This window comes from Paracoccidioides lutzii, assembly GCF_000150705.2.
Source record: "Paracoccidioides lutzii Pb01 unplaced genomic scaffold supercont2.26, whole genome shotgun sequence".
NCBI lineage: Eukaryota > Fungi > Ascomycota > Eurotiomycetes > Onygenales > Ajellomycetaceae > Paracoccidioides > Paracoccidioides lutzii.
The window spans coordinates 13,985-28,791 of record NW_015440972.1 but is presented as its reverse complement, the minus strand read 5'-3'; the positions used below and the strand labels follow the sequence as shown (position 1 = coordinate 28,791).

At 45.1% G+C, this 14,807-nt stretch overlaps 4 protein-coding genes across 4 annotated transcripts; 2 read left to right on the top strand and 2 right to left on the bottom strand.

Moving 5' to 3' along the window:
- Positions 1-754: 754 nt before the first annotated feature.
- On the bottom strand, positions 755-934 carry PAAG_07561 (hypothetical protein; the record flags this gene model as incomplete). The annotated part of the gene is made up of 1 exon (XM_002790216.2): positions 755-934. One exon carries the CDS (start codon positions 932-934, stop codon positions 755-757), a length of 180 nt encoding a protein of 59 aa, XP_002790262.2.
- A 2,618-nt stretch (positions 935-3,552) lies between these two features.
- Positions 3,553-7,541, top strand: PAAG_07560 (serine/threonine-protein kinase ssp1; the record flags this gene model as incomplete). The annotated part of the gene is made up of 2 exons (XM_002790215.1): positions 3,553-4,382; positions 4,544-7,541. 2 exons carry the CDS (start codon positions 3,553-3,555, stop codon positions 7,539-7,541), a joined length of 3,828 nt encoding a protein of 1,275 aa, XP_002790261.1.
- Positions 7,542-9,331: 1,790 nt separating this feature from the next.
- On the bottom strand, positions 9,332-10,967 carry PAAG_07559 (hypothetical protein; the record flags this gene model as incomplete). The annotated part of the gene is made up of 2 exons (XM_015846258.1): positions 9,332-10,591; positions 10,653-10,967. 2 exons carry the CDS (start codon positions 10,965-10,967, stop codon positions 9,332-9,334), a joined length of 1,575 nt encoding a protein of 524 aa, XP_015700741.1.
- A 2,052-nt stretch (positions 10,968-13,019) lies between these two features.
- On the top strand, positions 13,020-14,012 carry PAAG_07557 (hypothetical protein; the record flags this gene model as incomplete). Its single annotated transcript, XM_002790212.2, has 1 exon — positions 13,020-14,012. One exon carries the CDS (start codon positions 13,020-13,022, stop codon positions 14,010-14,012), a length of 993 nt encoding a protein of 330 aa, XP_002790258.1.
- Positions 14,013-14,807: the final 795 nt, after the last annotated feature.

Here is a 14,807-nt window from a genome sequence, read left to right as displayed (position 1 = left end):
ATACCATTGATCGGGTCGGTAGAAAAAAGAAAAGACAAACAAGCTTCCCGTCCATATCCAAGCCAAAACATAAGGAACAAAGAGCCCGTTCCCTTTCTGTTATCGGAAGTCTATGACGAATTCTTTATAAGCGATTGGTTTGAACAGCCTCCAGAAAGCATCAATCCTCCCCACAATAGGTAACTTCTTACGCATGGTAAGGACTTTATCTTGCTGGGACAGCCAAAGTTGACAAGGTGGATTCTCTCGGCTACTTTATTCTTCCCTTTCTCCAGTGCCGGTGGTTCGTTTAGCTTTTTCGGGTTAAAGATGGCGGCGCTCTTAGCCAACCACGATCGAGTGGTTCGTAATACGTCAACGTAGCCTTGGTTGCTTTTTCTTTAAGGGAGAGTTTATACAGCGGAGTCTAATGCTTAATACTGAAAGTTTTGCCGTGACATGCGTTGCCTCTCGAGCGTTCGCGCGGCTAATTTCCCCTATGATGATTGACGGTAGAAACTAAAGAATAATTGCGCACGACATATAGAAGCAGGGATGTACAAGCAAATACTGCCAAGCATTAAATGCAGAATGTTTGATGCGACCGTCTTGCCGGTATCGCTCTCATAATCTAGTGGTAACTCATACGTAAATTATTTTGGGTTTTGACCGGACAGATGCTGCTAATCTTCTTTGTCGCTTGGTCAGCCTAGGTGGACGGGACCAAGCGTCAACATCAGACACTGAATTTCAACCGTGATCCGCCTTTTATATATTACCCTACAGGGACTGCACTAAGGGCAAGATGTCCCAGGCTTTCCTGGGCTGAGTCGGCGCGGAATATCTGATTGAATTTAACATCATCAACGCTGGTATTGGACGGGGTTAGGGTGGGGGTGCCCGCCTGCATGTTGGAGTGGAAGGCGTCAATTTGCAGACTTAAAAGAATGAACATGGATCATTCCGCCGAGAATTGTGGGAAAACTCAGTCACTTTCGCTAGATAGAGATTGTAGGGTTTTTTCACTTGTTGTTTTGCACTGGTGGCTTTTCTTTCTCTCGAGTCATGTATGATGATGTGTATCTATAATTGCATACCTATGTATTTGGAAGCTGCAAGCCTGCAGGTTGATTGCAATGCCGAATAAGCGATTCTCCGCTCTAACAGTTGACAAGGTCACACCTGTTAGGCATAAAATAACTGATCAGTGGTTAAAAGGCTGTAATCATGCTCTGGGGAGCACCGTTTCAAAGAAATTGAAGCTTGCTCTTGGACATAAAAGTTCGGGAACATGAACATGAATGCGTCTATGGTGGGTTAAGAACAAGCAGAATCGTGCCGATTTTATGTTGGATTATGCAACGGCATTATTATTATCAGCGTGTTGCCCGAAAAATTATTCGTCTTGGTTTATCCAGGGACCGTAAACCTAGGTTTGGCCCGTAGCACGCACATAACGAACTACCCTGTTGAGTCGAGAATTAGGTAAACTCTGCCTGTTTTGACATCGCGGAATAACCACGCCAACCCCAAATTATTATGCAAAACATCACTCTCTTATCCCTGACCCTTGCTAGCCTGGCGCTTTCTCCATTTCCAAAGTAAGCACCTTGCTTATCCCAGCGACGACGACTCTTTTCATGTGCCTTTTTAGCAGTGATCCGAGGCGTGCCCTAGGTGCGTTCGGCGGCTTTGTTTAGCTAGCAAGTAGCGATTTGAGAATCCTCGTCTTCCCCCAGAGTGCCTAATGTCGGATTTTCGTCCACTCCAATTTCCAGATTTCTACGACGATTGGAGAAAATCCTCTCACATTATTGTTTCAGACTCTCGGACGTAAACTATCCTGGGCACCCAGCTCCCGCGTGTCGCTGCCAACTTTTCGAAGCCAAGGGACCCCTTGTCCGGAGAGAGAATAGACAACAAGCCTCTGCCATAGTCGGTGCTTCCCTGGGATTTGTCTAGGCGTGCTATCTACCGGACACCGAAATGCGAGTGTGCGGAAACACGGGGTCATTGTGTGCGCTTGTAAGAATCGACCTTTGGGCCTGTAAGTTTGGGTTTACATATGCCTGCAAAAATGAGAGTCGGGATAGACAAGATTAATAAATATATCCGAGAATTTGCAATCCTCGAACAGAGAATTCCAACCCGAAGTGATATAAAGCATTTTGAATAATATATGTATGTATGGATTTTACTCCGTTAAACATGAGAAAGTTTGGACAGAACTTTGCATCGAGATGACTAATAATTACGATAGTTACTGTAAATTACTAGTGAGTGTAAACACAGTACATTACGAACCAGGGTCCACCTCTCCAGCTGTCCAGCAGGACTTTCTTGTTTGATACCGCCGCTAGGGATCCCAACCGTCTCCAGCGGCAAGTTCCAAGCAAAAACATGGATCAAAGCCACGACTTGCGGTAGAAGCACGCCCATTTCCAGTTGGCCTGGGATGGCATCGTCAGGACGCCGCTGTAATAACAATATTACCCTAGTACAGCGCAAGTGAACCCATTCTGGTAGTGGCTCCCTGCCACCCCTCGGCCCCTGCGCAGCACCAAAAACTTCCCCTCATCCACGTAGAATTCCACCCACTACAACCCCGCCCAATCACCTTTGACTTTTGCTCTCCTCCTTCACTTGCTCATAAGCGACAGTTGTTGCACCCTCAAGAGTCCAGTCAGACCTTCAAACAACTGCTCTACTCAACAGGATATGTATACATCCATACAACAATCACTAATACACACTACGTATATAGAATATACACGTACATACCCATACACTAATTCAATACGTTGCTTTGCAAGCTTCGTGACAATGTATATACATAGTTAGTTACTGTACATACCTTGGGAGACCTACGTAACCAAACCAGAACTAATAGACTTTTTGCATTTCTCAACCATACTCTTAACCTGTCCGTCTCCCACCTCGCCCGCCCCTCTCGGAGCTCTGCAATTAAACAACACCCTTTTCCCTACCCCTAATTCCATATTTTCCAATCCTCGTTGATCGACGTTCCTTTGCTGCTTATTTTCTCACTTCTCTCCGCTGAGCCCACGATCATTCTGGTACCACTCGGCCTCCCATTGCATCTCGAACACCACCTACGTCGACGACTATCGCATATACGGTAGACGAAATTTTCTGCGTATCCTGGTTGTTGCCTTACGCCACAGTTGTTCAGGAAACAGACACCGCATTGCCGATGCTTAAATGTGCCATTGATTCACTCCCGTTTCTTCGATTGCAGGGCTAGATAGCTGGCCTACTAAACCCTCGCATGAAAGTGAAATCCATACTGTCTGTGGATGAACGAGCAAATAATAAAAGATGAGGAGTAAAGCTTGTCTTTTGATTTTCTGAAAAGGAATGGTGGGTTTACCATGTCTTTCTTCCTGTGGCCGTTCTCGAAACAGTGACTTGGACGGCTCGCATATTCCCTCGAGGACGACAGTAGCCGGGATAGGAGGTGCCTTAACATAGGGGATCAAAACCGGGTGGGCACCATAGCGAAGCAGCTTGAAATCCGAGGTTTTCTTTTCTTTTTACCTCTTTTTGGTTTGGATGGATAATTCAGGAGGATCGCCTGCCAGGGCGCAGGAGGAGTGGGATGGTCGAGGTCGAAGGGTATCACACCAGCCGCTCGACAACTCTACTCCCCGGGAAAGCAAGGAAAGCTTAGATGCTGCAGGTCGCAGGTCAAGGCCGCGGAGATCTTCTGTCACCCTTGGCCCCATCTCAAGGCAGTTAACAGGTGGGTCGAATCGCCAGCGGAGCCTACAGCCTGATGGTCGTCTAGAGGAACGTCGTGGTTTAACCCAAAGGCTTCATATGTTTCCCTTCCGACCACATTCTTCGAATGCATCCAGGAGCTCTTCGACCAATACTTCATCTAGCTCATTACGCTCTTTAGCGGATCAAGCCGGTCTGGAACCTGCCACGGACTATTCAACCTCTTATTTTGGAACGTCTCCATCACATCAGTCGTCAACTCTAAAAGCTCCTGAAGCTCCCCATCCTCCCCTCAGTCCGTTATCGGAGCATCCCACCCCTTCGCACCCCTCTGAAAATTCCGTGAATGATTTACCTGTATATCCCGACCAATCTTATGCAGTTCTTCAATCCCAGGTTCATCCCACCCGTGCTCAACCCTATCTTCGTTCTCGCAGCTCTCATCCCTTACCATACCCCATATCATCGGCGTCTTCGGGCCCAACATGGAACCTTCGCGAATCTGCCTCCCGTGGACAAGGTTCGCGAATAGCTGGAAGCACACCCATCTCTAGTCCTGGACTTTTCTCTCCCCATTATGCCAATCCGTCTTCACTAAAGTCTGTCGGAGTTCGTACTCCTTTTTCGTACCTACATCCAACTCATCTTCAGGAACCAAAAGAGTAAGTGTTATTATTGTTATTATTATTATTATTATTATTATTAATATTAATATTAATATTATTATTATTATTATTATTTCCCTTCATAACCCCTTTACGTTGTCAATCCCTCCACTTCTTTGAATGGTTACAGTGGATTCATTTCTGACATATTGCTGCAGAACACACACAGTAGAGGTTGATCGTGATATTCTCACTGGCAACAAGCTCATCAATGAGTATGAAATCCTTGATGAGCTAGGTCGAGGTGAACATGGGAAAGTAAAACTCGGTCGACATCTGAGAACCGGAAAGAAAGTAGCCATCAAAATCGTGCAAAGATATTCGAAACGTCGTCGATTAGGAAAACTTGGTAATCCAGAGGATAAGGTTAAAAAAGAGGTTGCCATCCTTAAAAAAGCTAGACATGAGAATGTCGTTAGTCTGCTTGAGGTTATCGACGACCCTAATCAACAGAAGGTCTATATTGTGCTGGAGTATGTGGAGAATGGCGAGATAGTATGGCGCAAAAAAGGGCATAAGGATATTGTAGCCGTGGATAAACTCAGGCTCGAACAAGAGAAGCAAGGAATTCCGGAATCTCCATCTTTCGTCGAGGAGACCCTCAGACGGTTCAGGTTACAGCGAGAGGCATTGGGCAAGAAGAGGCGGTCGATAGCACCACAGTTCTCGCGAGTTCAGGCATGGAGTTTGGAACATGGTGCAGTGTCAGACGATGAAACGGGCCCTGAACCCCCGCCTCCTATCCAGAACGACTCTGAATCGCATTCTCTCCCCTCCCAGCCTACAACCTCTGCAGATGAGCCAGATGATAACCCGCACGATTTGGGCTTAGCTGCGCTGGAAGGAAGCATGTATGGGCCATATGTACCCAAGGTTTCTCTTTTACGCCGTCAAAGCACTGTCTCGAGTCATTTCACTTCTCACTCCTCTGAACCGGAGTTTCTGGATGATGACGATGATATGTCGTATGTCCCTTGCTTGACACTTTCCGAAGCTCGACGTGCATTCCGAGATTCCGTGCTTGGTCTTGAGTATCTTCATTATCAGGGCATTATACATCGCGATATTAAGCCTGCAAACCTTCTAGTTACAAGAAGTCGCCGGGTAAAAATATCTGACTTCGGGGTGTCCTACCTTGGGCGGCCTATCCGGGATGAAGATGAGGAGCAGGTCGCGGAGACGGATGCTACTGAATTAGACGATGCTCGTGAGCTTTCAAAGACTGTTGGAACTCCAGCCTTTTATGCTCCAGAACTGTGTTATACGGGCTCAGAGTTTGAGAACCAAATTGGAAAAGTTCCAAAGATCACGGGCGCAATCGATGTTTGGTCACTAGGGGTTACATTGTATGGCATGATATTTGGACGTCTACCATTCGTTAGCAACGATGAATATAGTTTGTTTCAGAATATCGTGAAAAGTGAAGTGTTTATTCCAAGGAAACGTCTAAAAGCAGTGGAAGTGGAGGCATCCTCAAGCCAGTCATTTGACCCTCAGGTGGTTATGAACAGTAACAAGCGATTGGACGATGAGCTTGCCTATGAAGATATCGATGACAATTTATGTGATCTCATGAGACGTTTGCTCACTAAGGATCCTTCGAAACGAATCACTTTGAAAGAGATTAAGCATCATCCGTGGGTACTTAGCGATATTTCTGACAAGGAGCATTGGATTGAAACGACGGATCCTGGCTATCAAAGCAAGGGCAAGAGGATCGAGGTTTCAAACGAAGAAGTCACCAAGGCAGTCACGAAAATGCCTTTTATCGAGCGAGTGCGTTCAAATGTGGCAAAATGGGGTGGTACTATTTTTGGTCGGTCGAAAGATGGACGGAAGAGAGCAGCCAGTTCAGCAACTTCTGACCTAATGTATTCGACTTCGTCTTCGAGTAGTGTCACGCTTGGCAAGGATGCTATTGGGGACCACAGAAAGAAAAGCTTGAGGGACGATGAAGAAATTTCCCGGTCAACTAGCAGACCCACCAGAGATGGCGAACACCCACTTTCACATAGCGTTCTCGCAAGCCCCGTTTCGACTGAGGGTTCCAGTTTTTCCAGAAGGAATAGCAACTCCAGTTCAACATCACACCCTAAGGACCTCCTCACTCAAGACCAAGAACAACGGCCCGACATTCCAGAACGAACATCCTCGACGTTTTCAAGTTCCGGTTCCACTAAAACAATTAGGCCATTGAATACAGCTGTAGCTCAATCCCGGCCTCGAACAAGCACCACAACCTCCGAACCACTAGCCTCATCTAGTGTCGGTGGTATTTTTGGAGGTACCGGACGTCGTATATCAAGTGGTTTTCAGAGCCGCGATTGGCGAAGGGAACGATCTCAATCTACAGACCGGGCATCTATAGATGGAGATGGGCACTCTGATCCCGTGGTTGCTGTTAGTACAGCATCAGCTACGGGTCACGTTCAATCCCCCGACTTATTGCGAGAGACATCTTCAGCGTCGTTAGCCTCGTCGATCAGTCATGATGGTATAGTTGGAAGGAGCGCATCCCACTATCGATCCCGCTCTCATCAATTGGCCCATGATCCGTCTCCTGAATCGTTCAATGTTGCACGTGAGACACTTCTACGACAACGAATGCAGCAACAAGATCAAAGCCATCATCCGCAGACAGTTGCTTCGCAGCACAGAGATTTGGCTGGCCAGAACCCGCAACCTCATGGAGGAGCAATGTCCTCAATAGATACTGAATGGCATCGGATAGCAAGAGATCCGCCTCAGCCATACAAGCATGCCGTTGGAGAACCGCTTACGTCCCCTCAGTCTGCAGCGACCATGTCCTCATCCTCCGCTGATGACTTTAACAGTGGGATGTCCCACTCCGCTTCTCACCCCAGCATTCCATCTGTGATATCGGGTGCATCATCACTCTCAGCTGAAGGGTTCCACAGTCACAAAGCAGAGCGGGAAAAGGAGTTAGATGGTCCAGGTCAGGTGCCTCCAGAGCTTCGTACTGGGGACACTGTTACAGTTCGGGCTACAGTGTCTGACAAACACCACGAGGATGAGTCCAGATATGACTGTGATGATGAGGATGAGGATGAAAATGATGAATCGGAGGATGAAGGCATTGTGATTGGGAAACAGAGTTCATTTCAGGAGGTCGAAAGGTCGAACCGGATGGCTTGAAAGGAATGAAAGAAGAACCCACGGGAAAAGGATAATGGATAACGTTTTTTTATATTGTCAGCCCTTGGATAGACATGATTATATCACCCTTTTCGTTCTTGGTTTGGATTTTCCTAATGTTTTTTCCTTTTTTGCATGTTTGGGAAATGCATTGGGGGACAGATAAGGGTATGCATATATTATTGGGGGACGTTTGATCCTTTCTTTCCACCTTATTTTATGATTATCGGGTTTATAACAGACTCCGAAAACCCTCCTCTTATTCTAAAGAATAAGAAGGCCCTTACTTTAATTTCCCCTCCACCCAACACAGTTACGCTTTGAATATCTCCTTCCCAGGAGTATCATCATTAGTCATTCTTACTAATAATACCGTTGCTCCTATCTCCACCTTGCTGGAAACTACCATTTCTCTCTGCCCCTTTACTCTTTCAATGAGGCCGAATAGAAATGGCAACGGACTGACCATTTGTTACAAAAAAGAGGAAATGAGATGCTAAACATTCACTTCTTTCACTGCATTTCTGCTCTCTCCTCTCATACTTTTTGCTCTTAATTTTTCTTATTTCCCCGTTTTGCATAAACGCTTTTGAGAGAGGTGGGAAAAGGGGGTGGCTCCCATGCTTTGTTACATATGTATTTATACCTTCTATTCTATCTTTACATATTCTGACATCTATATTCCTTTTATGAATGAGTACGATTCGTATACGTCTATACGGTGTTCCTGCTCCGATCTATTTTTGGTTTCTTAGTATTAAAAACTTTCGGTGTCCTGGATTATTTCGTACGTATGTGTCTTGTTGAGAAAGATGGTTTAAATGAATGCTTGTCATGTCATATCATCACGCATGAAGTGTCAGTCCCTTAACACAACACTTTACGGTGAGAAGTGCGATTAACACCTCAGCACAGAAACATCTCTATTCTCACTCCCTCTTTCTAAGAAGTCAATGCCGCCGCAACCAACGCATCCGTCCCAGCGAGCATAATCGGTTGCACAACAGGGATAAAAAAAGGAGAACATCCCTCGCAACCGTCTCATTCCTCTCCGCCTCATCCCACACCTGCGGATCCACACACCCAAAAAAAACAGAAAAAACTTGGCTTCCCAACTGCCGCACCCAGACACCCAAATCCTCCAAAGTATTGCTGCAAGGCCAATTAGGGAGGAATCGATATAACCCCGTTTACATTTTGGGCAGTATTGAACTCTTGGTGGAGAGTTCAGGGTTGGAGTGTGGGTTCTTATGGAGGTCCTCGCAAGGGATTATTGGGGAAATTTCGTCCGGGGTGAATGCAGCGGTAACTAGCCAGCGTGATAGTTGTATACGCAATATCAAATGTGGCTGATTGTTGAATGATTGACATCCAGCTTCATACATCTATTTATTTAACCGGTAGAGAGACATCCTTGGGAATTAATTAATAGCTGTTTTTTATCTCGCAAGTGTTCCTCCAACTTCCCCGCACTTCACATGCAGGGTCGTCAAATATTCCTACATCCTGATGGAGAAATGTTCTGCTGTGCCGCTATGCGACGTGCTTCCTGATTTATCCCCTTGGAGAGAAAAGAAGTGTTTTCCTCAACTATGTGGATATAGCTATGAATGAGCTTCGCGCTCTAAAACCTCCAAGATCTGGCATGGTTGGTTCCACAGACTACAGCTTCTTGGACGATGAGCGTCTTCATGACTCTGCCAGTGCACAATGATGGATTTGGTGAGGTGCTGCCTTTGCTTCGTGTTTCCCTGCTATTATTAAGAACTACAGTTGCTTACTCTTGTTCGCTAGATTCGTTCTCGATCTGCTCTTTCTCTGGGTCCTCCTCCCTCCTCACGCCAATGGCGACCCCATTTCATAACTCCCCAAAGCAGAGGGCTTGAGATTACCCAGGTTGACGCAACAATTGTCCCTGTCCAGCCAATTCGGACCTTAGTGATGAGTGGCACGGCTGCTGCTGCCGCGCCTGCACCGAAAAAGCATCTAAAGAGATTACTTGCGGCCGCTGCTGTTGCCGGTCTTTTCATGTGACAATCAATAATAAGAGTGAATACTGATCCAAATGCGCCAGAAATAGTGCATGCAGTAAAGAACAACAGGATCAGCGGCCCAGCAAGATTAGTCTTGTAAGTCATAACCCAGCTGTAAGTCGTTATGCATATACAAGATAAATATACCAGCGGTAATGCAATCTGCAGTCTTGCCGTCTCGAGAGGGAAACCTGAGAGCTGCGGTTGACGGTTTCTAGTAATTCTGATGCCAAGGCGACTGCAATGACGACTGAAATTCCAATCTGCCAGAGTAGCAACCGCCCAGCGAGACGCCAAGCTGCCGATTCCATACGGGAGAAAACACAGGCCAATTTGGAGGGAATTGAATCCATACTTCCTTTCCAGTTGGGAGGGCAGGCTACAGAGTACAAAGACATATCCAGCGAATAATAACGCACTAAAAGAAAGAAGTATAGCGGTTTCTTTCTCCATTGCGATCTTGATGGTCTCAGCGGGATTTGGACGGCGGTTATGTGTTGATACAGCTCGATCTTCGCTAAATTGGATTCTCCGCTGTCGCTTCTGAGATATCATATCCATGATACATTCATTCCATATCTGCGGCGGACGAGCTCCATTTCCCACCACGCTGCGGCTTGTTTCCGGGAGGGAAAAGACGACAAGCAAAACCATAAGGCCCGAATAGGTGGTAAGAAACCAGAAAATAGACCGCCAGCCGAAAAAATGGTTTAGAATCCCGCCAATAAGAGGACCAAGTGCTTGACCAAGGGTCATGCCCAAAGATGAATAAACAGTATACTTACCGCGCTCGCTTCTGGTGACAATGTCGGCAGTAACAGCAGTGCTAATTATTATCGTCCCACTGCTCCCAGAACCCTGGAGACAGCGGAGAGCTATCAAAGAAATGTAGCTGTCCTGTACAGCTAGGCCTATATTCGCGCCAAGTGAAACAATAAAACAGATCAAGAGGGCCGGCCGTCGACCATTCTTATCCGAGTAAATCCCGATTATAGAAGGTACCAAAGCTTGAAATATCTACGAGAAAACTTCAGTGAATGGTGATTTAAAGGGCACAACACTCAAACAAAGTACTCACCATGTATGCTGTAATACTCAGATTAATCTTGGCCGTGGAAACCATCAGATCTTTCGATAGGGAATTCAGGATTGATAAATAAATGCTGGCGGATACGGGGGAGAGGAAAGCACCAAATGACGAGATGATAATCGTGCATATTTTCTCCTTTTCTGTCAAGACGGTATATGGATGTTCGCTTGACTGGCGGTTTGGCACCGTTGAATCCGTTGTCTCGGCGTTGTGAGTTTCTTCCTTCCTGAGGCCAAGGCTCGAAGAGTCCCCCGCTGTATCGTTGACAGCAGAATTGCCTTGACTCTGCTTCTCGGTATCCATGTATATTCTAGTATATCTGTTTTGGCTAGAGACTTATTGTCAAATGCGTGGCTTTCTATGTATTCTACCAGATAGGAGCTCAACCTCAAATCACCAGTGCCGATTATTGAATAGAAAAAAAAAAGAGTGACAAGGACCTTCCTTACCTCAAATCCCTTTACTATCCAACTTTCAGAATGCCAATCTCCATTATTTTATCCTGATCTAACGCCAGAGCAGTGCGTCTCGTAGGCAATAATAAGATAATCGTACCAACCTTCGTTGTAGACATGGATGGGGAAATTTTATGTTTATAAAATCAGACCTGTCAAATCCCCGGAACCTAGGCAATTTTCAGCCAGTCATGGCAATGATTTATACGGGGGCTAGTCTAGTCGATTAGATATTTTGTCCTGATGCCCTTGTATATATGTGCTCGAGACCTAGCCCCATCATCTATGTAGGCCACATTGTGTAACAAGACAATATTGTAATTCAGCTGTGGATCGCCTACAGGGATTTGGGCGATGCTCTCGGATCGCCATGTATACACATTTCCATCCGGATCAAGACTGCATCATGGATATGAGTGAAGTGTGTGTGGTCCCTGGTGGTCCGCGTCATTCGAATTGTTGTTGAACCAATTATCTGACTTATTTTCTGTGTTGGCAATGAGATAGAAATAAGTCTCAATTTTGAGATTAAAACATTGACAGAAGCTAGACACTGAGGGTTAGACGATCCATTTCAGAACTGATATTGATCAAATCGAGGAAGAGATCTACTGTTATTTCGTAAGTCCGGAGTATATTTATACTTTTAATAACCTTTTTTTTAACTAATTTCCCAAGTTCAAATTATATTTGAATATATTCTCTTACTAGCTTCGACTCTCTGCTTTCTCAACAAAAATGTATTCTATAGATTCTCTCTGCATACGTAAGACCCTGTGCTATATCTGCTAGGTACACATGTTTGTTTATCTCAAAGATCATATATAATTTATGGACTCACGACTCATGTATGGCAAAGACTTTGTTTTCCAAGCAGTATTCTCGCAATTTCCGTGCTGAGGTGTGGTTCCTTATCTTCATGGAGTATAACCACTTCGATTTCGAGTGCATAAAAGCCCCGATTCCACCCTTTTTCATGGGTGTGTTTCAGCTCAAAGGAAAAAGGAACTGAGTAGAGGCATGGTGCTGTCGATCGGTGGTGAGGAGAATCGAGAGGCGTCAACACGAGGAACCCTGACTTAACAGTTTGAAATATTTGTAATATTGAATATAAATGTCTAATATTTTGACTTAATTTTTATTTATTTTCTCTTTAAACCAAAGATCATTGGCTAGCTAGTTTGCTTGTCTAACTATATGTGCGCTTTACAAGTCGGAATCGAGATAAAAGAAAGGCGAAGAGACAGCAGTTACACAACCTCTGGTTAACAGATCTCACTCTAGGAAACACGCCAATTGATTTTTAAATTTTCATTTGAAGTGTCCAAAATTGAGAAGTTATTCAACAGGTCTACTAGATCTTTTTCGTTATTATAGGCGAACAGCCGTCAAAGGAAGTCTAAACGGCGACATCAAAGCAGGCCACTGGGCAACCGATACACACCTAATAAAAACCTGATTTACAGAAAACTCGCATCCAATTGACGGTCTGATTTCAGTGATTAGGTACGCGTGCCACGCCAACACCCCTCAACCACCTTATATGGTGTTGGTGTGGCACGAGTAGTGAAACTCTAACAATATTAGCTGACCGAGCGGGAGAAGGGCAGTTGACTCAATGATCTCCATTATAAATAATGGGGCGAACTATCGTGGATATGCTAATCAGATCTACGTGTCCAGTGCAGACTCAAAAATCGTCTCGATGGCTGTCAGTGAGCTGGGAGGGCTAAAATGGGGGCTGCTGGGCTACAAGAATATCCCTGAAATGTGCTGGGAAAGTATATCGCTGAATATATAAGAGTTAAGGAGTACGGAGTACGTCTGTATCCAGTTCCCCATTACGACCGGTTTACGAACCCGCCTACCAGCACTTCAATCCTCGCTCGTGGAGGTCAACATGGACCAACACCGTCGATTCTACTTACTGACCTCCCCGAGAACCGGATCAAACCTTCTCCTAAAGATTCTGGCATTGGAGGACCAACCTGACGTTTATTTCCGCAAAAATGGAGGCTACTTTTTCATGCCATTAGTTTCGCTCAGGGCAGAGCTTCGTTGTTCTAATAAACATGTCGAAAAGTTGAGCACGGAGCAAAAGGAAAAGTTGGAAGACTGCACGAAGAGTTGTCTCATCGAACTTTATCGACATATCGAGACTGCAGAATCAGAAGGAAAACTTGTTGTCATTAAAGAGCATACCAATTTTCTGACCAACCCGGTTGTCAAGACGCAGTTTTTGTATGGAGATGATCACCCCGCCAGAGCAATGTCTTCGATGCGGGGGAACCGTTCAATCCACAACGAAACAATTCTCTCTGATGAATTCCTAAAGACATGGTGTCCGGCATTCCTCATCAGGCATCCAGCTCTATCCTTCCCTTCGTTTTACCGTGCATCCATAAGGGCGGACGGTGAGGAGTTCACCAAGTCAATTCCCGGAAGACGCGGCCTCCAGATGGTAATGACCATGAGATGGACACGCAAACTATATGACTTTTATACTGAACACTTCAACAAATACAAATCCCAGTCTGAACCAGCTGACTGGCCGATAGTGCTAGACGCAGACGACGTCATGAGCGAACCTGCGGTCCTTGTCAAATTCTGCAATATTATCGGCTTAGACAGTAACAAACTGCGCTATCATTGGGAACCTGCGAAAGAAACAAAAAATCCGCCTCGACTTCCCTGGTTCCAGGCATTTAGAACGACACTCGACAGTTCAACCACAATCCTCACCACAAAGATTGCTACTGATATCAATATCGATGAGGAAGCAAAAGAATGGAAGAAGGAGTTTGGAGAGGAGGACGGCCAGCTGGTAGAGAGTTATGTGCGAGCTGCGATGCCGGACTATAAGTTCTTAAAATCCAAGAGGCTCAGGGCATGATGACAGGTCAGGCGTGTCGGCTATTAACTGTTGGAGAATTTAGCTTGCTAACCAATGCGTTGGCCGCCCATATCAAATTGTCATTATGATGTTATTTTCCTCGAAGATGATGCTGGAATTTTTTTTTTTTTGACAAGGTTGAAGTGTCCCCAGGTGTCCCCTGGATGTGTGCGTTTTAACGGGGAGGAATTTGACTGACACCAAGGTTTTATGGCAGAATATTTGACCTCTGATTAGACGATGAGCTGTAACTAATGTAATTCTCAACTTGGGCAGGACAACCAAATTCATAGCATATCATAGCATATTTATAGAGTATTCAATGTCAATTGCAATTATTAACAACAAATAACAATATTAATATAATCCACCCTCAAGCGAGACACCAATTAAAAATATCTAACTAACAAATAAATTGTAGCCTGAAATATCTGCATTTAATGACCATTGATTAATTAAATTAAATAACACTACAATTGTGATGATATTTTATTCTTATATGTCTGAGCATATTGCAATTGTTACATCTCTGTGATACTTGTACATGTGATCTAATCTCTGCTGCCAAATATGTGAAAGATTAAACAACGGGGCTGTCGGGATATCTCAATAGCTAATGTTGCATCACGTTGAGCTGTATATCCTCTGCATCTGTCTTCTAAATAATAACTGCTAGGAAAATAAGTGGTAGACAACCAGAGAATGTGCTGGGATGACTGTGACTAAATGACTCATTCTGTTGGAGGATTCCCCGGCTACCCGAGGTCACGTGCACCTATATTTATATATTAGTTG